This window comes from Berghia stephanieae, chromosome 1 (genome assembly GCF_034508935.2).
Source record: "Berghia stephanieae isolate SIO BIC M18660-M18661 chromosome 1, UCSD_Bste_1.3, whole genome shotgun sequence".
Classification (NCBI taxonomy): domain Eukaryota; kingdom Metazoa; phylum Mollusca; class Gastropoda; order Nudibranchia; family Aeolidiidae; genus Berghia; species Berghia stephanieae.
The window spans coordinates 60040030-60063799 of record NC_088360.1 but is presented as its reverse complement, the minus strand read 5'-3'; the positions used below and the strand labels follow the sequence as shown (position 1 = coordinate 60063799).

The following is a 23770-nucleotide window of genomic DNA, read 5'->3' as shown; positions in this document are numbered from 1 at the left end:
CGTTGAGTATCAAGGGGTAATGGGATGTCATTATTTATAGAGGGAAGGAAACCGAAAGACCCGGGGCTGTGAACAGTATTGGGGAATGTAGACACAAGTGGGAACTTGGAGTTATTATTATTATTATTATTATTATTATTATTATTATTATTATTATTATTATTATTATTATTATTATTATTATTATTATTATTATTATTATTATTATTATTATATAGCGCAATATCCACTAAACGTGCTCTTCTTCTTCTTCTTCGTTCCCATCACGTCACATGGTCAGTCCGGTCTGGTGAATGAAGCCCACAGTGGTCCTGAGGTCGTCCTCACTGCCGTACAGCTTCTTTGTGTATGGGGTTGGGTCAGGCCAGAAGTTCCTTCTCAACTGGTTGTACCTTGGACATTCCATTAGGACATGATGTCCATTTTCATTTTCAAGTCCGCAGTCACATTGTCCAGAGGCACCTGCTCTGGACATCCTCCACATATGTTCCTTTAACTGGTTGTGTCCAGTTCTCAGTCTGAAGATGATGACCTGTTCCTTTCTGTCGAGTACCTTGATTGGGTCATTCATGTTGCATTCTGGGTGCTTCTCTCTCCATCTCTGAGACTGGATAAATTTTGTTAATTTCTCATGTTGAGTACGTTGGGGAGGGTTGCTGCATGCGACTGCCTGCCTTTGCCAGTTGGTCAGCGATCTGATTTCCAAGTATCCCACAGTGTCCTGGAATCCACTGCAGTACAATGTTGGTAAACTTGCTTAGCTTCATGAGGTCTTCCACCAAGGCGTCTATATCATCCGCAAAGGACATCATTATATCCTCCAGGATTTTCTTAGCATCTGTTAAAATCACTATGTGTCTTGGTTTTTCATTTTCTGAGAGGATTTGCTTAACAGCTTCATGGATTGCATCTGCCTCTGACTTGTAGATTGAAGTGCGAGTACCAGTCGGTTTGCTGATCTCCTTTTGTTGACCATTTGTGTGCTCGATGTGCACTCCCAGGCCCCCGCAGTGTGTTCTTTATTGCATGAACCATCTGTATAGATTCTTGTCCATTTTTTTTCAGGGTAGTTTTGATCTATGCACTTCTGTACAGACTTCTTGATTTCTTCGCCATGTTTTTGTTTTGTTGAAATGTCACCAACGGAAGTCTTGATTTTCAAGTGATTTTGCCTTTTCCAAATTGGTACTCTGATATTTGCTTTGCATTTTTGGGTCATTAATTCGTCAAGTTCGTGATCATTTTCAATTTTCTGGACTCTTTCAATAAAGTGTGATCTTTTCAGCCGCCTAGTTTTCTTTTGTTGCGCTCTAGCGTGAAGAGGCTGATCTGTCATTGTTTTCACGTCTGTGTATTGTTTCAACATTTTTGATTCCCTTCTTTCTGATAGAGATGTAAGTCCTGTTATGGTTTCCATTGCATGTATCGGTGTCGATTTCATTCCTCCACTTATTATCCTCATGTTGCTGTTTTGCACTTTGTCCAGTTTTTCCATTTGAGTTTTGGAGCAGTTTCCCCATGCAGATATCCCGTATTCTAGCGCTGGTCTCACATATCCTGTGTAAGTTTGTTTCAGTATATCAGAGCTAGCTCCCCAAGTTGTTCCAGCTAGTTTTTTCAAGAGTTGTGTTCGCTTTACCCCAACTTTCTGACTGTTGCTGATTTGATTTTTCCATGTTAGTCTTGGGTCAAAATGGACTCCTAGGTATTTTGGTGCGTCGTCTTTTTCCAATTCATGGTCTTCAATATGCAGCTTTGCTTTTTCATCTTTTGGGGAGAGGCTAAATATTGTGAACTTTGTCTTCACTGCATTTATTTTCATCGCCCAGTTGTCAAAGCGCGTTACAAAGGGTCCGTAGCCAACTGCAACACTTAACATTTAGAACGAGACTTGACGGGATATTACACTAGTTTTTAGGACAGAGACATCGTTGTTAATAGCCAGGTACTCATTTTACACCTGAGTACGGTGAAAGAATGTGAGTAAAGAGCCTTTTCCAAGGAATCAACCATGCGCCGAGCGAGGCTGGAACCCAGGACCTTCCGATCCGAAAGCGAGTGTCATGCCACAAGACGCATATAACCGCGTGGACCAGGGACCAAGAGAGATTAGAACAAGTGAAGAGTAAACCAGGACTTTGAGATGTGAACACCAGTGGGGAGTAAACCTGGGGCTATAGGATGGCGGCACTGATGAGGAATGAACATGAAGCTGTAAGAAATAGAAACAAGTGGGAAGTCGACCGGTGACTATAGAATATAGACACAAGAGAGGAATGTACCCACTTTTTAGATGGACACCAGTGGGGAGTGAACCCGGGACTATGGGATTTGGACTCCAGTGGGGAGTGAACACAGTACCACAGGATATGGGACGGGGAGTAAACTCGGGACTACCTGAGAAAGACACCAGTAGGGAGTGAACCTGGGGCTATTAGAGGTGGACACCACGAGTGAGTAAACACAGAACCACACTCCAGTGGGGAGTGAACCCGGGGCTATGAGAGGAGAACACCACATGAGAGTGAACAAGGGACCACCGATATGGACACCAGTGGGAAGTGAACCCGGGACTTTGGGAGGTGGACACCAGTGCAGATTATACCCAAGGCGATGAGAGGTGGACACAACTGGGGAGTCAACACCTGATCATATGGACTCCAATGGGCAGTTAACCTGGGACTATAGGAGGTAGAAACCACTGGGGAGTGAACCCAGGGATATGAGAGGTGACACCAATGGGGATTGAATAATATGGGACCATGGCAGATGGACACCGGTGGGGAATGAACACTGTACCAGTGGGGAGTGGGGCCGGAATTTTGGGAGGTGGACACTGGGGAGTGAGCTCAAGGCAATAAGAGGTGAACACCACTGGGAAGTGAACCTGGGGCCACTGCTTATGGACATCAGTGGGAAGTGAACCCGAGGCCATGAGGGGTTGACATCACTGCCCTAACCAACAAAAGAACAGTATCTCTCAAAAAATCATAAAATCACTTTTTTCATACTTAATCGACACTCTAGGACATATGAAATCTTACAAAGTTGTCAGAATGATCATATCTCAAGTGAGACACTAATGAATAATATAATTACGGAACCAATGGATATGGACACCGGAACTTGGGGAAGTGGACACCAGCGGAGAGTGAACTCAGGACTATAGGAGGTAGACACCAGTGGGGACTGAACCCGGGGCTATGAAAGGTGTACACCACTAGTGAGTAAATGCGGAACCATTGGATATGGACTCTGTGGGGTGTGAACCCAGGCTTTGAGAGATGGACATGAGTGAGGAGTGAACCCGGGACTTTGGGAGGTGGACACTGACTAGTGGGGAGTGAATCCGGGGCTATGAGAGGTGGACACCACTAGTGAGTAAACGTGGAACCAATAGATATGGATTCCAGTGGGATGTGAACCCGGGCTATGATAGATGGACACCAGTGGGAGTGAACCCAGGAGTTTGGGAGGTGGACACTGGTGGAACAAGAATCCGCGGCTATGGGAGATGAACACCAGTGGGAAATGGACCCAGGGCAATGGAGTATGGAACCAGCGGGGAGTGAAGCCGGGGCTATTTTTTAAAGCAAAGAAGGTTTCTCATCTTTATATTTTGTCAGATTGAATTAGACCAATTTCACCAAGTATAAAGTCGTCATTGTCCCAACAAACCTCGCCTGAACCTGGCATTATAAGTAAGAGAAATGCAATGGTCAGCTTAAAATGATTCATGTCTATTTACCCTAATTATAGGTGAATGAATTAAACTACATGTCTTTTTCAGGAAAGAGTCTCTCGTATCCAAAGTCTTATCTGTGTCCTAAATTAAAATAACAAACTTAAAAGTGAGTCAAAGTAAATATATTTTTTAAAAGTCGATCAAATTTCTCGAGTCACCAGGAATGGTGTAAACGTTTTGAAGTGGAAAATTAAGAATTTTTGCCAAGGGAGTACCAAAAAAAAAAAAAAAGGAAGAAAGAAAATGTTAAGCCTAGAAAGGAGCTCGAACCCCTAACTCACCCCACCCCGCTTACAGTTACGCTGTGCTAAAACACCCGGCCACCTCGCCTTCTCGCTCTCGGTCAAACAGTTTAGCCCTTATAATCTCTTCCAGTGTACTGAATACACTGTATTCAGTTGTGTCGAGCGGTCACAATCATGCTTAAGGACCGCGGTTCTACGGTTCCTGGGAAATGACAACCGCAAGGACCGGTTCTTTTTCGACATTGGACATTCTCAAGGAATCCTTGGACCGTCACACGATGGGAACCGTGCTTACATTAGATGGCAGTAGAACCGCTTAGTGGAAGCGAGGGCGGAGAAGTGTGTTTCCTCAAAATATTCACATTTATCATGTGTGTGTGTGTGTGCGCGTGCGAAGATTGATGGAGCGGGTCAGGTCAATGTTAGGGAGTGAAAGGAAAAGGGATTGTTAATATTTTGTGTCTTTGGCATCCCGGACCAAAAGTATCGGAAGCGTTTGTTTTGCTGTGTTTCTTTTTTTTCCTCTCCATTCCTTTTTTTCTCTTTCATATTTCTACATTTGGATAGGACGCCAGTACTTTTCGCCAGATCTAATAGATTCAGCTACCCATTCTCTGCTGGGTAATCAGGGAGATCAGAAAAAAATCTCGACTGCACCCAGGATCGATCTCGGTCTCTTTGTGTGTAAGGAGAGTGCTCTATCAACTGAGCTATCGGGGATCCCAAATATTCTAATGGGAGTTATAAAAATACAGATGTTATAATTGTTATTTTTGAAGAAAGCTATAGTATGTAAAACTCATATTATTTGATTAGTTAAAGCACCAAACGAAATTTAAATATAATTGTATTATTAAATGAAAACAATGCGATAGAAAGAAGTGGTGACAACAGATAGACAAAAGAACAAAAAATCGGACCTACTAGGTTTGAAACACACACACACACACACACAAACACACACACACACACACACACACACACACACACACACATCTTACAGTAGTCACATTCATTTCAGAGAATAACCCATTAGAGAAGAGGGGTGATGTCGTCATCATAGATCATTGTCATTGCAATAATTAGTGTGTAGTAAATTTTGAAATTGACCCCGAATAATGGAATCGTCCAAGGCGTCACGCGACTCCTACTTCCCCCACCCCACACACGAGAGGGTAGTTAACTGCGAGGAGAGAAATCGTCGTATGTACAAGAGGGGGTTGGTGCGATTAAGTGGTTTGTGTGGCGATTGGTGGAAGAGAGGCAAAGAACCGAGAAAAGGCAGTAAAGAAACGAGAATCGCTGGAACGGTAAAAATAACCGCCAACGGTTCTCCACCTTGGAACCGGCCCTCGGGTCTCATCTAAGGAACAGTGGGACCGGTTCTTGGGACCGGTCCTCAGCGCGGCACTAGTATTCAGTCCAATGGTGGAAGGAAAACACAGCTGTGTATTCAGTCGATTAGTGGACGTAAAACACAGTTCCTTTAAAAAAATGGAACTGTGTTTTCAGTCCACCAGTGGACTGAAAACACAGCCGTGTATTCAGTCCACCGGAAATAAAAATCTTAAAAAGGACCAAATATCGTATGTAATTGATACCTTAATCGATAATGAAGACATTGATATTGACCCTATTATAGGCATCATCAGAAATGGACAGGCATATAATTTATGGCAATTCAACGGCTTAATAATATCATTTACAGCGTTTTATTTACTCTCGGAAGTCTTGATTGAGAGTTGTTCGAAATCCGGCTCCTGAAATAGATCTCAATTCTCGATACCGATATATCAATTATTGACGAGATTCTTAGCTTGCTGCCAGATGACCATGGGCCTGGCCAATTTGAACAAAATTGGCCACATAGAGAATATTGTTTCTACAATTAATTTAAATTAAGATTTATATCTATTTTTAATTTTACCTAGGCGGTTAGAATTTTTGTGATTATGAAAACCGATGAGTTTTCCAAAGAGATCAGTTTTAGCATTGTTTGCCCATCTAAGGTTCTATTTGGTCACTTTTCACATTGATCACCGGCCTTGAGCACGCCCGTAACTTGAGGCCTAAGGCCTTCATCCCCCCCCCCTCCCACAGCCCCAGTCTTGACTTTGTCATCTTTCAACATCCTTTCTTTCAAAACCATTCCGTGTCCTTTGTCTTGTAGAGCTAGTCCATTGTTCATTGTCTATCATTTGAACAATGGCTACTCAGACGCACTCGAGTTCTTCGCTTGATTTGTATGTTGGAAGAAAGTTTAAAACATTAGATGAATTCCTGAAAGTTCTCGAGCTAAGGAAAGGAAGAGGTGAAACGTGGGTAAAAGCAACGGGTGGCAGCACTGTATCCTAAGCAAATAAATTCATAAAGAATGATGAGCGGCATTATCCGGAGGGTCTTAGGATCAAAGTAGGCAACTACAAATGTTTGCACGGTGGAACCAGTTCGTCAATCGCCAAGGAAAGATAGTTCCTGCAGCTTTACTACTGAGTTTGCGCGTCGGGGCTCTAACGGGGCCCATTAGAGATAGACGACGATTGGGATTGTTTGGAAGCTTTAACCCTTTGCCCACTAGTCATTATGATATATCGGAAATGCTATCGCCGTCTACATCTACGTCAGAATAGAAATAGAGGGTGGAGCCTACCATGATATAACATTTTATGGAGCCCTAATTTCATCATATCAGTTCTGTCCAATGACAGGTGGGTGGGTATCGCTTTCAAGAACTTATGTCCTTATATTATGAAATCCACTGGTGGACTGAAAACACACTTCCTAAAAAAATTGCCTTCCTTTCTTCCGGAAGTTGACACTTACAAAAAAAAACAACAAAAAAATAAATAAATGCAAAATGAGTGAAAACGTGTTTACGTTTCAAACAAATTCAGGATCAGATAGGTAATGTTATTTTGAAAAAAAAAAAAAAGTAACGGAATGATAGAGTTAGAGAAAACAGTTGTTTCCGTCTATTTATACTTATACTTCGAGGATGCCAGTTTGCTGATTATTGCTTTTCGTTAGACTTACTTGAAGTATAACGCTAGGGAGTTTAATAGAAATTCTAAATGTACCTCACACACTTGAAACCAATGTCATATTGAAGAGCTGGCAACACAGATTACAAAACAGTTTGAATTTTGTTTCTATCTTGATTAGAAATGTAGTTACGGCAGTTCAAAGTCTGAAATTTCAGACCGATTTTTAGTGTTTACCCCAAAATTACCATTGCAAAGTTGTGACCGAAATCGCGTGATGTTAATAAAAAATGGTTAAAACAGTCAATATGGAATTCTTATCATATATTGTATACCAAAATGTTCGTCTTATCGAGGACACCTGTCTGGGGATAATAAAAATTCGTTATCCCCAGACACCTGTCTGGGGATAACGAATTTTCATTATCCCCAGACGCATATTTGAAACTCCGCTCTTTTAAACAATTATCCATATTCCAGAATATGGAATGTTTCCAAATGCACATAGAAATAAGGAAAGTTAATAAAATATCTATAAAAACATAAAATTAACCAACATTAAAATCAGTTGTTACTACATATACACACACAATATGCGTCGACTTCGAAGTGGGTGTCATGGCCGAATGGTTTAGTCGTCTGCCCTGGAAGTTTGACCAGAATCGACGTTGTGGGTTCGAATCCTGGTAACGTCCATTTAAAAAAAATAAAAAAATTCCGTCTTCTTTTTACAGAACGTTGAAAGTGATAAATGTCCCATCCATCCTCCCCCCACCTCTTTTAAAAAAAAAAATTTAACTCTTCTCTCTCTCTCTCTCTCTCTCTCTCTCTCTCTCTCTCTCTCTCTCTCTCTCTCTCTCTCTCTCTCTCTCTCTCTCTCTCTCTTGGTTTTTTTTCTAGTTTCTAGCAAATACATTCGTCCCCACTCCGATCTCAAATAGTGTCTAAAAAGAATAAATAATTAAAAAGCAAACATACAGAAATATTCAGAGAGCGACCAAATGGTCAGATAGAGGAGAAAAAAAACAACAATCATTGTTTTAAAAATAAAAACAATTTAAGAAATTCATGCTCAGAAATGGAACATTTACATAAAGGTTTAGCAAACAAACAACTCTAAGGTTTAGGTCAAAATATAAAAAAAAAAGAAAAAGAGAGATTTCCCTCGGAGCAGGGAATAGTGTTAATAATAATAGTAATAATAATAATAATAATAATAATAAAAAAAATAAAAATAATAGTAATAGTATGATAATAAGAGTATTAATAATAAAAATAATATTATTATTGATAATAATATAATAATGATTATGATGGTAATAGTAATAATAATAACAATTATTACAATTATTATTATTATTATTATTATTATTATTATTATTAGTATTATTATTAGTATTAATATTATCATTTGACCAAAAAAAAACAAAAACAATAATAGATCTAGAGCAAATTAAATAATGAAATAATATTATCGGAGAAATAAAAAATTCAACTGATTTAAAAAACTCTTGCTCGGAACTTGGAACAAAAGTGAAAACAATGAACATCAATTGGGAAGAAAGAAAGAAAAAGTAAAAAAAAAAAAAAAAAAGTGTGTGTGTGTGTGGGAGGGGGGGGGGGGGGGGGGTCGCGACTGGTTCGAATCTGTGCAGCTAAAAGGAGTAAAATGAAAGGTGGCCTAACCCACTGAGCTATCTATCCACACCGCTATCGGAATATCTTAAATTCATATATGAGCTAAACATATTTCCACCATTTTTGCTTCCTTGTTTTGGTAGTTATTTTCATCTCTGATTCGAATAAAAATATGTTGTTGGATCTAGTTTTGTGGATGTGTGATACTAAATTCTATTGTCTTGTGCGAAGAAGACAGGAAAATAACAGGTGTCGGTTTTGGGCTTTGGGGCGAACAACACCATGGCCTAGGAATTCGTCCGCGAAATAAAAAATAATTCCCGGTCATCCCCAAAATTGTGGCCAGAATGAGCAAATTATAGAAACAAGAGATGATCAATAAAGTTAACAGGTAGGTAGGTAGTGAAAATTTAAATGGTTAGTGGACTATGAACAGATTTGATGATTAACAACTTTCTTCCTGGTTGAAAATAAAAAGTCGAATTGCCAGTTTGACGTTTTCAGATCAAAGTAACAAAAGAAATTTCATTGATCCATTTGCTTTAAAATATTTTTTTAAAAAGAGCTGGATTTGACATTTGATTACTATTTACTTTCATCTTGTGTTCAATATCACTTGATATATTAACTGTTTTGGGACACAACCACTAGATAGTATTTTTTCCAGAATATTTGGTATTTTTCACGCCTAGTTTGGCATTTTGCATAAAATCTTTCTGCCCACTTGCTACATGCGTCTGGGGATAACCAAGTTTCGTAATCCCCAGACACCTGTCTGGGGATAACGAATTTTCATTATCCCCAGACAGGCGTCTGGGAATAATGACAGCCTAATAAAGATGAAGATAAGCATTTCAAATTAACACATAATACATAATATGACGCAAATGTTACATAATTAAAAGACGTAAGAAACAATTTGCTATATCACTTTTGGGTTTATCTCCAATATCTCACTGAAACAATTGCAAATAATACCCCTCTTTGATTTAATACATAGAGAATAAAATAGGGCTTGAGAGTATTTAAATGAAAAGATATAAACATGTTGCGTAATGACATAATGAGTTTATTTTTACCTCTGGCAATTTAGCGGCATAAAAAGTTCAAATAAATTGAAATGGATTCTATATTTTAATTAGAAGGAAAGTTCTGGGTTTCAATACTTTAAAAAATTCTGCTGAACCACTTTGGGTTTATTGCTATATTACATCATTTGAACTGACAATTAATATAATTTTATTCCCCCCCCCCCCCCCCCCCCCCCTTTCTCTCTCAATGTGTAGGGGTGTCAAAATTTATAACTAGTAGAACTTCTTACCATTATAATTATTAAGGCTAAGGCCTTTAGAATATGGATACAAATGAAAATAAACATATGTAAACATGTGGGAAAGAAACTTGACTTGATGGCAAAATAAAATCAAAGCAATTGGTATTTTTAAAATATCGATATTATTAATATCGAATTTCATAAAGAGAAGAAATATACGAACTTTTAAAACAAAAACCTCAAAATGCCCATTTAAAAAGTTGGAAAGTATGCATTCAAAATGCATGTAAACATAGCATTTCGGCGCAGAGTTAAAAAGTGTCTGCGCATAGATACAGAGCCCTGAAATTTGGCATGAATAAAGTTTAGATGTTATTCTAAAAACAAGCGTTTTTATTTTAAAAACACATGCGGTAAATAAAAAAATAAATGCATTTGAAAATTGCCAAATTTGAACTTCATATAACTTCTGGAATTTTTAATGGATTTTTCCTTAATTGGCACCATTTAAAAGGAAATTGAGAGACGAAAATAATGATACCAAAATATCTGCGATATTCCTCTTTATAACGAATTATGCATCTTTAATTGAACCCCCCAAACGCGAACGGCAATTTCCAGTCACAACTTTCCTATGGGCGAGTTGGGTCACAATTTGACTGCCACTGCTGCTGCTCACTAAACTGCCTAATCAATAATCACAAGTTAAAGTAACATCTAAGACTAAGATAGATAAATGTACTTTGGTAAAAAAGAATTCTAATTGGATTGAGCTCAATGAAACCTGTATCATTATTTTTAAAGTGCTTTTCAACACGATTATAACGATACCAAAATTGTGAAAATCAGTTAAGCAGAAAGCTATGTTAGTTTAAATTTAAAGGCTGAAAAATAGTCTTCTATTCAATTCTCTTTGCCTTTGTCTTTGTTATTCACTGACGGAATTTGTGACCTGAAACTGTTGCTTTCCCGGTAGTAACCACCATTTGGATTTCAAAATTGGCCTAAAATGGCTGCTAAGATTTGAGTAAGGATTTTGCTGGATCGACTTTCATGGATGCGGTATATAGCTTTGCCCTGAATTTAATTATTAAAAAGTTAAGATGTTAAATCACATGCCATCACTGAAATTTTGATTTACAAATTTCTAATTAAACTAAATTATACCCTATTTTATCCGTAATCAAATTCAAAAGATATACTAAACTGGTTTGATTTAAAAATAAACTGCACCAAACGATAGAGTAATTCCTGAAGACAATAAGTCATAAATAAATCATTGAAATTCATCCATAAACAAAAAATCTATGGAACTTTTTCTGAGACCCATCACTCAAGAGTAAAAAAAACTCTGGTCACAGCCACTAGGCCATTTATCAGCTCACTGATTGAGTGCCAAATGGACGTTTACCAAAGTACCTAATAGTACTCACTGAACACAATACTGTATTTTCTGTCCAAAGTGGTGTGTTGTCGACTGACTTGAACTGAAGTTGAATGAGAGTGTGTTTGAGAAGGAAAGAAAAGGAGGAATGTGTTTGCAACATTTTGTGTGACTGAGAATTGAGCTTTTGAACGTTTCACTTTTTCCTTCAAGTCTGAAACTTGACAAGATCGTTTTGTATTGCTTTTGTTACCCCAATCCATCCATGAAAATTTCCCCGTCCCCACCTCTCCCATGATCATTTGTTCACATCATGAAATCTATCAGCTTATCTGTTAGATTACTTTAATGAGAATAGTTCCGTCCCCATTTATTGTTTTATTTACAGTTAGTTAAATATATTTTATAAAGGTCCAGGAATTCTCTCTCTCTCTCTCTCTCTCTCTCTCTCTCTCTCTCTCTCTCTCTCTCTCTCTCTCTCTCTCTCTTCTCTTCTCTCTCTCTCTCTCTCTCTCTCTCTCTCTCTCTCTCTCTCTCTCTCTCTCCTCTCTCTCTTCCTCTCTCTCTCTCTCTCTCTCTCTCTTCTCTCTCTCTCTCTCTCCTCTCTCTCTCTCCTCTCTTCCTCTCTCTCTCTCTCTCTCTCTCCTTCTCTCCTCTCTCTCTCCTCTCTCTCTCTCTCTCTCTCTCTCTCTCTCTCTCTCTCTCTCTCTCTCTCTCTCCTCTCTCTCTCTCTCTCTCTCTCTCTCTCTCTCTCTCTCTCTCTCTCTCTCTCTCTCTCTCTCTCTTCTCTCTCTCCTCTCTTCTCTCTTCTCTCTCTCTCTCTCTCTCTCTCTCTCTCTCTCTCTTCTCTCTCTCTCTCTCTCTCTCTCTCTTCTTCTCTCTTCTCTCTCTCTCTCTCTCTCTCTCTCTCTCTCTCTCTCTCTCTCTCTCTCTCTCTCTCTCTCTCTCTCTCTCTCTCTCTCTCTCTCTCTCTCTCTCTCTCTCTCTCTCTCTCTCTCTCTCTCTCTCTCTCTCTCTCGCGCCATTGCTCATATTTTGTTGCTCAGTGCTCCTGCAAATAATAGAAGTTACCATCCATAAACTACTACTACTATTACAACCACCACCACATCATCATTACTACCACTACCACAGCAACCTCCACATTGTTATCACAATATATAGCAATAGCAACCAACACCACCACCTTTACGTCATCCTTCTTGTCATCATCGCTACCACCACTACGACAACCACGACCATCACATCATCATCATTACTACCACTACCACAGCTACCTCCACATCGTTAACAAACTGCAGCAACCACCACCACCATTACATCATCATCATAATCCTTATCGTCATCATCACTACCGCCACCACATCATCAACACCACAATTACAATCACAACCACCACATCACCATCACCTCACTACAGGACATCACTACTATAGTAATAATAATTAAAAATAAAATATAATAAAAATTATAATAATCATACTGATAGTAATAATGTATTTTTTTTATAATTTGCGCCCAGTCCTCTATACAATAAAGCTCTAGGCTTGTAGGCTACTACTGCAAATACAGAATGAACCTGAACAAAGCATTTGCATTACTACTGCGAATAGAGGTAGCCAATAATAATCGTAAACTTGAGCTTTTTTTTTTGTATAGAGCAATATCCACTAAACATGTTCAAAGCGCTTTACAAAGGGTTCCTGATCAACAGCAACATGTAACATATAGAACGACACATGATGCCTGTTACTGTTAGGCGATATTACAATTTTTTCGGACAGAGACAATGCTGTTAATGACCAGGTACTCATTTTACAACTGAGTACAGTGAGAGTAAAGAGTCTTTTCCAAGGACTCAACTAGGCGCTGAGCAAGGCTGGAACCCAGGAACTTCCAATCCGAAAGCGAGTGTCATACCATTAGACCACATAGCCGCACAATATAGTAATAATAATGATGATGATGATGATCATTTTCATCATAGTAATAATGTTAATAATAATACTAATGATGATGATAATAATAATAATGATAATAATGATAACAATAATAATAAAATAATAGTAATAAATATTTGAAAAAAGAAAACAGAACAGAACAAATAATTAGAACAAAATATATAATGAATTAAAATTGAACGATTATCTGAGAAATACAAAATTCAATGCATTAAAAAACTCCTGCTCAAAACAAAAGGGAAAACAATTAACATCATTTGGGAAGAAGAAATGAAAAAAGGGAGCGAGCGGAATCGAACCAGTGCAGCAAAAAGGAACAAAATTAAAGGTGGTCTAACCCACCAAGCTCTCTATCCACACAGATATTTGTTTATCTTAAAATTCATATATATAAGCAAGGGCATCATTGTTTTTGTTTGTTTATTCACTTTAACTACGCCAGTCACACATATCTCATTCCTTGTTTTCTGTGGGCTGTTATGAATGGAAACCACAGGGTTTGTTTTATCATGATAAACTGTATCATTTCTAATTTCATCTATTGTCAGTGGGGATGATCAAGATGGCAGTCAGATCATTTTGTCTCCAGGGAACACACCTGGTACAACACCAGACCCCAAATCCCCATATAAAACCCCACTGCCCAAAAGTCCAGGTAAAGCTGGTCAGCCTAAAAAGAAAACTCGACCTCCTCCAGGATCAGCCAAACCTGATGAGACACGTGTGTGGCATACCCATGGTCGAACCCTCTACACTGCAGGTCGACCTCCTTGGTATAACATGGAGGGACAGTTGAAGAATGCCTTTGTCATAGGTAATATATATATATATTTTTAGGCAATCAGATTGTCATGCTGGGTGGGGATCCTGACCTCCCATAGCGGGCAGGGAGGTACACACTGTGTCTTCTATCCCCTTATATCTGTTTTCCAACATGCTTTCTGTCTTTGTCTTGGAATGAGATTACTTAGGTTTTTTCCTGGCCCTGGTCGGAGTCCTGTCTGGGAGGGAAACAGTCAAATGCATAGTTATTGTTTTGGGAGATGATATTTTTTCCTTGTAAATCATCTCTCTGTTATGTATTAGTATATTTGTTATTTTTTAATGTATAATGTAAGCATTTGAGTGTGTTACTCTTTGTTGGATTTTGTTCTTGTACTTGTATCCGGATGAGACGTATAGGTGATCTCAAACTAAGTACATTGGTGGTATGCTCTTGGAATCTACATCTGATCCCAATTTGTTCCCAGTTCCCCTATGTCTTACTTTCTCTTGGATGCTTCAATTGTAATTCTAGAACTTTTTACTATCCCATTTTCTTCATTTTTACTGGCGCTGATATAACCTAAATGTGTTGCAAGCGCCGTAAAACCCTTAAAAACAAAAACAAAACAGATTGTCATGTTCTTGTACATTTTGTCACTTCCTAAGGTGATCACTCTCTTGAGATAATAACTCTTCAGATATACTGCCTATCCTCCCATTTACAGTTTGAACATAATCCATGTAGAATGCTTGACTCTCTGATTCTTTCCACTTTTAAATTGTTTCGACCCTTTTTTCTCTCTGAGTGCTGTTGGAAATAACTCTTGGCCTCCTCTGTTCCTTAAAACCCTTAAAAACAAAAACAAAACAGATTGTCATGTTCTTGTACATTTTGTCACTTCCTAAGGTGATCACTCTCTTGAGATAATAACTCTTCAGATATACTGCCTATCCTCCCATTTACAGTTTGAACATAATCCATGTAGAATGTTTGACTCTCTGATTCTTTCCACTTTTAAATTGTTTCGACCCTTTTTTCTCTCTGAGTGCTGTTGGAAATAACTCTTGGCCTCCTCTGTTCCTTTCTTTGCAATCTGTTTATTAAGAGAGCTGTTTAAGTCTGACACGTCCAAACATACTTCTAGAAATGAGTGTTTTTAAAAAATACATTTCATTCTTGATTTTAAGTTGACTTTTTTTTTCTCCACACAGAGCATGGCAATGGTGCTAATTACTGTTGGAAATAATTTGACGAATTTAAAATTTGGGGACAGCCCCTCCCCCTTCTTATTTTTAATAAAAGTAACTTTTAGACTTCAAATTTGAGATTTGCATATTTTATCATGGAAGGCGTTTAATGTAGGATAATTGATTAAATTGACTGGATGTGTGAGAGGGACAGCCCATTATTTCGCAACAGACATGTCCTTGTGTAAGACGGGATAGCCCATTTAACAATTGATGACCCGATGTGCCAGTTGGGTGGGATAGCCCTTATTATAATGTATAAATTATTTGCTCAGTGATGCTGTTTAACCCTTTTGTGTTCAGATTCTTTTTGGGGGAGTAGATAATGAGTTCCCTATATGGCCATGTCAATCATGTAGACATCCTGTGATGATATAAGCCTACCCTTTGATATCTGCAGTCGCCTTTTCGTTTTCTACGGTCACTCATGACTAAACTCCGCCCAGAAACGATTTCATAGGTCCGTCCATCACCACATTTCAAACTTTTGTTCTCGTGAGTTCTTAAGTTTTTTGATCGAAGAACGATTGGCTTTTGAGAATCTTGACCCTTCAACGATTGGTCGTTCTGACAGCTCACGTATCAACAGCCGTCAACAATACATTGAGTCATCGCTGAAACAATGGAAGATGCTCATCGCATAGTTGCGTCACAATCACCACGTTGTTGAATGAATTATCCAGGCATGGTTGATAGGTAAAAAAAGCCAAATTATGTTCTAGTTACATTTGAAACAAACAAAGTATATCACTGATCTCGTCTCATTGAGATATAAAAATCAAGAAAATCGGCCGATAAATAAAAAAGTTGCTAAAAAAAGTTAAAATAAACAAAAGCAATTTTTAAAATCAAATTTATTCGTAAAACAGTTGGTTTTCAACCGATTTTTCTGAAATAAGGACCAATGTTCTTCTTTTTTCAAGCTGATTTCAACAATGTGACTTTCAAATTCCTCAGAATTATATTTTTTACTTTTAGATTTTAGCTTTTAGGCCTACTCAAAAAGGTGTTATATTCCTTGCATAACAATAGCGTAATACATGGACGGCGAGAAGCGTCGTTTCGGCCTGTGACTCACAATTCTACACGAATGGACGGTGGCGGTATATCAAAGAGGTGTAACAAATTTATTTACCAACCACTTTTCTTTGTGCTAAAATTACAAAGTAATAATTTCGCATCAGAAAAAATAACTCTGAAGTTCCTATCTGTTTATTACAATAAAACTGATACCACGAATGACAAATTCGCCCCACAAATAAGGGAGTTATAAATTATTCATAATATTTTTTTTTATTTTACAAAAATTGTTATCAAAGTCATTTTTCATCACCAAAGACGTAATTTTCCCCCAATTTTTACCAAACAAAGTGCAATGTCAATGATTTTCACCCGCAAATAAAATAGGATTTAAATCGCAATTTCTACAACATATTTTATTTTCTGTCGGCAAATCTATAAAAATCAAAGCTGAAAACATCCTGCGACAGTGACAGGGCCTGTCATTTCCTTCACAACGATTGGATTTTACTTACTGAGGCCCGTTTTGGCTACCCCGCCCATGAATATTATGCCGTTGTCGGTTTTTGTTGGGTTGAATCTTAAAGAGTTGAATATGAACAACTCGGCCAACCCATCTGTTTTAATAAAATAAGAGAATTCTGTGATGTATTTGTTGTTTTCTTTTATGACTATCATCGTCAAGTACAATTATCATTCCACACAGAAAATTAAAAAAAAAGACTATTGAATAGTATTTGAGTAATTGGACATTTTATGGGATCGAAATCTTCAATGTTGATTTTCTCAAAACAGTAAAATCTATCTGGGATAGCCTACTTGTCCTTAAAAGCGTCCAAATATGTTTCTTATTTTTATTACCCTGGTAGATGTTTTTCTATTTCAAGTCCGATTTAAATATCCAAATGCTAAATGGTTAATAATATAAAATAGAGATAAAGAGTAAGACAATTAATGGTTCCCAATTTGTATGTCATAACTAAATATTTTATTCTCATCCCAAAGGTTTATGTGGCGGAAGTGCATCTGGGAAGACAACAGTAGCTAGAAAAATAATAGAAGCTTTAGATGTTCCATGGGTCAGTTTACTAAGCATGGATTCATTTTACAAGGTATTAAAGGGATCCTTTTTTTCTTTTTCCTTCGTGTTTAAACAGCTTTTTAAGGCAATGGAAATATTGTATAGCTAAATAGCTATTGAGCTGATTCATTTAGCTAAACATTAAATGATCACCTCAGAAGTTTGCAATATGGGTTAATTATTGTACATTTTTTACATTCATGCTCTTGGTGTGATGTAAAGAATCAACAAAATCTTTATGCTGTATATATTTACTTCAAAGGTAGTTTTGCAGCTGATTATTTTGTCATTTTCTGTATATACACACATTCACTTTAAGTACATCCTGCTTTGGAAATGTCTTAAGTCATCAAAATATGTTAAAATTGTGTGATGAAAACTCACAGAGCTGCTAATTTTTATACATTTATTTTTGTAATCAATCCTAATTGGTTGTAGAACAATTGCTTTTAAAGGAGGGAACGATTTGCCACGTTAACCTCTGCCATAGACAATTGATGAAGCTCTACACTCATGATTTATGACTCCTTTGATAGAAGGATCTAAATTGATTTTGTGGAAATAACATTGAAATAAGTCTGCACCCTTTCCAAACATTATCATTATCTCTTTCACTGGGATAAGCTTCAGCTTTTTATGGGTTTCATAGAAGTAAATGGACATTTTTCACCATGACATGAGATCAAGGCTGGAGTCCAGTTAACTTATTAATGAAGTCTTATAAACTGAAGGATTCATAATTTACATATGACTGGCTGTTGCAAAATCAGTATTGTGATTCATTTGCAGGTGTTAACTCCTGAGCAGCATGAACGTGCAAACCAAAATGAATATGATTTTGATCACCCTGATGCCTTTGACTTTGAGCTTGTTGTTAAAACGCTCAAAAGACTCAAGGCTGGTAAAAATGTCCAAGTTCCAATTTATAACTTCGCCACACATTCCAGAGAGGAAGGTATGGTAAGTATAAATTTCTTCTTATCTTTGGCTTTAATTCTTTTTTTTGGTTTGTTTAAAGAGAGACAGTGACATTGAAACCAGTCTTTATTTTATTATTTACCTAACAAGTAAAACAAGCAAGCTAATGTGCAAATAAGCTTGCACTTGCAATATACACATTTTATATCCCTGGTTGTGCTCAATATTAAGAAAGATATTACCTTATTATTTACCATTTAACCTTATTATGGCTATATACCTGACTCTCTCTCTCTCTCTCTCTCTCTCTCTCTCTCTCTCTCTCTCTCTCTCTCTCTCTCTCTCTCTCTATCTCTCTCTCTCCTCTCTCTCTAAGAGAGTGTGTGTGTTCGTGCATGTGCGTTCATGTGTCTCTGTTGACTTATTTAACAGGGGAAGACATCGTAGGGAAAAGACATCATGATACTTTGATAATTAATTATTATTGCTATACAATAATAGCTAATTGAATAAATAATGAAGGAATACACGATAAGAAGATACAAAGAATTTTCAACAGCTGTGAACTACTGGTGATCAGTATTGCCAGGTTGGCAGATTTTCCACCAAATTTGCAGATTTTTTACCATCGCGTGGCAGGTGAAAAATGCCTGCGGGTGGCAGATTTTTTTTTTGGCAGATTTTTAATGATTTGTATACCACACACACATTTCAAAATAAGATTCAGGCTTTTTTTAATTTGTTGGAATTGGATTTCAAGCTTTTTTGGCCTGACCTACTTGCACCCATGTATTATATGAGATTGAATCAATTTTATTTTGTGTATAATATATTTGTTATTACATTATCCACAGAAAACAATATATGGTGCAAATGTTGTAATTTTTGAAGGCATTATGGCATTTGCTTCTCCTGAGTTAGTGAAGGTAGGTAAAATATGTTCATTCTTGAACATTTTTTACTTAAACACTTTTTTCGTATATATTTTGTGACGGTCATCAGTTACAAGTTAAGAACAATTAAGAACAAAATATTACTATTTCAGCATTGTATTAAAATGATCGGAGTGGAGCCACACTGTATGATATATGAGACAATAATTTTCCATTTTATATTTATTCATAACTTACCCGAAATTGATGTTTAAATATTACATACACCTAACTCAATATATTCCCTAGTCTCATCTGGAACAGAATTGCTATTTTTTTTTTTTTACAGAAGAGCCTCTTGTTAGGCCCCCATTGGTATCAGTATTCTTACAATATCTATCATTGCGAAAAGCCAGGTACTCATTCGCACTTGAGAAAGAGTGAGATAATATGTTTATAGTGTTTATTTCAGGACACAACATCATGGCCAGAATCTTTGACATCACTTCATTTTGTTGTTGTTTTTTTTTTAATTACTAAAAACCATTCTGCTGAGCCCTTGGTGTCACAACAAAAGAAAAAAACATCAATTATGATGTATGTTAAATAGAAGTGCTAATAAAGGTGATGAATTGGTGAATATTTTGAAATAAATTTAAAAAAAAATTATTTGGGCATCATAAATTTATGTTTCTTTCTAATTGTTTGTCAAAAAATAGCACTCAGTTATATTAGGGTAAGATAAAAATCACTTGTATTGGATGTATACAATAAAGTAGGTAATTGTAATGATTCCTCCATTGCAGGTTTTGGATATGAAGGTATTTGTAGATACAGATTCTGATGTCAGATTGGCTCGTCGTTTACGAAGAGACATCACAGAGAGACAGAGAGATCCTCAGGGCGTTCTCAAGCAATACATGAGATTTGTCAAACCTTCCTTTGAACATTACATTGAACCATCCATGAGAGCTGCAGACATAATTGTTCCAATAGGGGGTGAAAACAATGTTGCCATCAATTTAATTGTCCTCCATGTTCACAATCAGTTACAGGCAGTAAGCTATTTAAAAAAAATTTTTTTTTGCCTTTATATAATTAACATTTGAAACTTTATTGCAACTACACAGGATCTCTATTCTAGTAGGTTGTAGTTATATTTTTTTCTTTTCGGAAGAATCAAGGTTTTAAAAACTTTTTTGTGAATGTAATCAAGTTCTTCTATTTCCCATGATATCCACTTTCACTCATGAAGATGAGCCGTTTGAGATTTTATACAATTCGAAATCACCATTAAAAGTTCAAATTTGAAGCATAGATATTTTTTTATTTTTATATTTGAGCACATTTAGTGGAGGCGCTTTACACAAATTTAATATAAAAGTTAAACTATATTTTATATGTTATCGTTTTCATAATTTTTTTTTTTGATTTGATATGTCCAGAGGGGTTTTCAACTACGAAACAAAATGGCCAAATCCTGCCATAATGGTCAGCCAATGCCAGACACACTACACATCTTAGAAGAAACGCCGCAAGTCAAGGGAATACATTCTTTCATTCGGTATGTCTTATAAAAGATTATTATTATATCCCTTAATGCATTTTTACCTTCTCTTTCCAATTGCCTCCTTCAAAAATAGCAGAATATTATATTCATTGTAATAATACTCTTTGATTTGAAAACTGCTAATGGTTTGTTCACCTTTAGAATTAAAAAAAAGGGAGTGTAATTCGACACCCGAAATTCGGGTGTATTTTGTCACCAGATATTTCGACACCTGACATTTGGGTGTCTATTATCACTAGATAATTTGGCACACTGAGAAGTTGAGTCTGAATTTTAGTTTGTTGTTTTTGTTGTTGTTTTCTATTATTAAAAAAACCTCGCAATTTCTATCACTCTAGGTTCTTCTCCCAGTACACAAACAATTCTCTCTCTCTCTCTCTCTCTCTCTCTCTCTCTCTCTCTCTCTCTCTCTCTCTCTCTCTCTCTCTCTTTCTCTCTCTCTCTCTCTCTCTCTTCCTCTCTCTCTCTCTCTCTCTCTCTCTCTCTCTCTCTCTCTCTCTCTCTCTCTCTCTCTCTCTCTCTCTCTCTCCCTCCCTCCCTCCCTCCTTCAGATTTTTTGTAAAGGGCAATGTTATGCTTTGGATTGAAAATACATTACAACAATGAGCTCGTATCACGAGACCTACAAATAGGCAGGTATTAGTGTTACCTGCTACGCCATTTTGGCCATAATTGTAATGATTTTCATAAGTTTACTATTGCGACAACAATAATCTTTATTTGCCTGAGAATAATAATAATAATTATTTTTATTGTTATTATTATTATTATTATTATTATTATTATTATTATTATTATTATTATTATTATTATTATTATTATTATTATTATTATTATTATTATTATTATTATTATTATATTATTTTATTTTTAAAATTTTTATTCTTATAAATCATGGTAAAATTATATTGATGAAAATGATAATGACATTTCATGAAAGAAAAAAAAATGAAGAAAATTAAAGAATGATAATAATTAAAAGATCAATAATATATAAACAAATCAATAAATTAACTTTAAAGAATAAAGGAAGTAAAAAAAAAACAAATCAATAAATTAACTTTAAAGAATAAAGGAAGTAAAAAAAAAAAACATAGATAGAAGGAAAAAAAAAGTCCCTGTTGGGATTTGAATCCAGGAACTTCCAATCAAGAGTCAAATAGCTTTACCCCTACGCTCCTCTCGGCACACTAGGCTTTCATATCATTCAGACTCTATCCAACAAGGATTGCACACTACATTCTGTTTATATGTTTAGACAATTTCTATGCGGACAAAGGGTTTACATTTGAATTGTTCATTGTTTGCATCGTTTCATCCCTAAGCATTTTGATTGGTCCCTGCCTTCAGACAACCATTTAGCCCTACTACCACTATGCTGATAAATTCACAGTCATTTAAAACACTTTATTCATGATACATTTATAAGAGCGTTGTTAGTGTGTCAGAATTTTAGAAATTATATTTTACATTTACTTTTATGGTTTGAGTTTGTTTTTTATTTCTTCTTCGTTGTCTTCTCTTCTTCTTCTTTTTATTTTAGAATTTGTTTATTTGTTAATGTGGTCATTGCGGGTGGTTGGATGGGAGCATCACCCTTGAATCATATACCTATGATGTTCGCATGGGTGTACGATCCGATAGTGATGTCGTTTCTTCTTCTCTTTACTAGCCTATCCTGCTTCTTTGGTTTGTGATTGTATTTTTGACAGGGGATATTTTTTTTCTGTAAATCTCTGCCTGTTTGTTCTTGGTTATTTATAATTTAGCTTATGATATCTTTAGGTTATGATTTTGATTTACATTTGTACTATTTTTGTTAGATTGCTTGTTTTTTTGTTTCAGCGGTCTCTCATATAACCTCAATTGTGTTGGAAGAGACCTAAAGCAACAAACAAACAAAATTGTGGTCATTATTAAAAGTCTGTTGATTGTAACATTAATTCTCCTAGAGGGGATTCAATTCTTTGTTTATTAAAATGATCAATATTTTACTATGACACTATTATAAAACTTTTTTATTTAGATTTATAATTAATACCACGTCATCTTTTCTTTTTCTTCCCTCAGAGACAAAGAAATATCTAGAGATGAATTTATTTTTTATTCCAAACGCCTCATGAGATTACTGTTCGAGTTTGCTCTATCCCTACTACCTTACAATGTAATTATCGCTTTTTATTTATTATTTGTTTTAATATGCCAATATTACTTCACAATTAAAAATTTTGTTGAGTATAATTGATGAACTGAAGAAGACCTTATTTCAAAATAAAAATGATATCTGATGTGCTATATCTGTGATTTTAGACAATATTTTTTATTTGTTTATCAGTTTGTTATTAGGACTTCAACAGCACTAGTGTCACATTAATGTTTTATCAACATTTTTAAGTTCATGATCTATTTGAACTGCCATATTTTATGCATCATTTTTCTTATCCTTATTTTTTTTTTTATAAATTAAAGACCAGATGATATGAGATTAAAGGCTAATTGTTCTGGTGTTCGATGCCAGGTATGCTAATTACCGTAAAAACCGGTTAAACTGAAATTCAAGGGATTTGGTAATCTATTTTTCAGTTTAAACATATTTTGGTTTAGGGAAACCTCAATAAGTTATCATGATTTTCCAGGGGTATTATTAATTCATTGCCATCAGTCATCCCACTGCCACACGCAATGCATCACACTAAATTCTTCAACTGTGTGACTTTGTGGCTGAAGTAGTGTAGTGTGTTTGTGTGAGTGTGTGTGTGTATGTGTGGGGAGGGGGATGTTAGTGTGTACGTATATTCAGAAAAGTGAGTGGAGCAGGCACTTATGTTGGTAACAACAAGATATGAAGTGAATAGAAAAGTGCCAGAAGACAATAGAGAATAAAAAATTTTCGCGGCGGTGGTGGGGTTTGAACCTGCGACCTTATTGGTACGACAACTCCGCCTGGCAGGTGAGAGCGTGGCTCTACCGTGTGAGCTATCCACGAACACAAAAAAATATTCGTTTCAAACTCAAAGTCATTACTAGATCCTCTCTCACCCACTTCTTGAGACCGCCGATTCGTTCGTA

At 36.4% G+C, this 23770-nt stretch overlaps 1 protein-coding gene across 3 annotated transcripts in view; it reads left to right on the top strand.

Moving 5' to 3' along the window:
* Window positions 1–6787: 6787 nt before the first annotated feature.
* The window catches only part of LOC144978584 (uridine-cytidine kinase-like 1), a 43397-nt gene continuing 26414 nt past the window's right edge, over window positions 6788–23770 (top strand). For 2 of the 3 annotated variants that reach the window (XR_013646544.1, XM_078924861.1), the window contains exons 1-8: window positions 6788–6894; window positions 13776–14041; window positions 17266–17372; window positions 18131–18301; window positions 19114–19185; window positions 19938–20189; window positions 20577–20695; window positions 22772–22865. Coding sequence is in view for 2 of the 3 variants with exons in the window: in XM_078924861.1 (XP_078780987.1) it covers window positions 6848–6894; window positions 13776–14041; window positions 17266–17372; window positions 18131–18301; window positions 19114–19185; window positions 19938–20189; window positions 20577–20695; window positions 22772–22865 (1128 nt within the window). In the remaining variant the exon portion in view is untranslated. The remainder of the gene's footprint in view (window positions 6895–13775; window positions 14042–17265; window positions 17373–18130; window positions 18302–19113; window positions 19186–19937; window positions 20190–20576; window positions 20696–22771; window positions 22866–23770) is intronic. The other variant, XM_078924872.1, reaches the window with a different exon arrangement.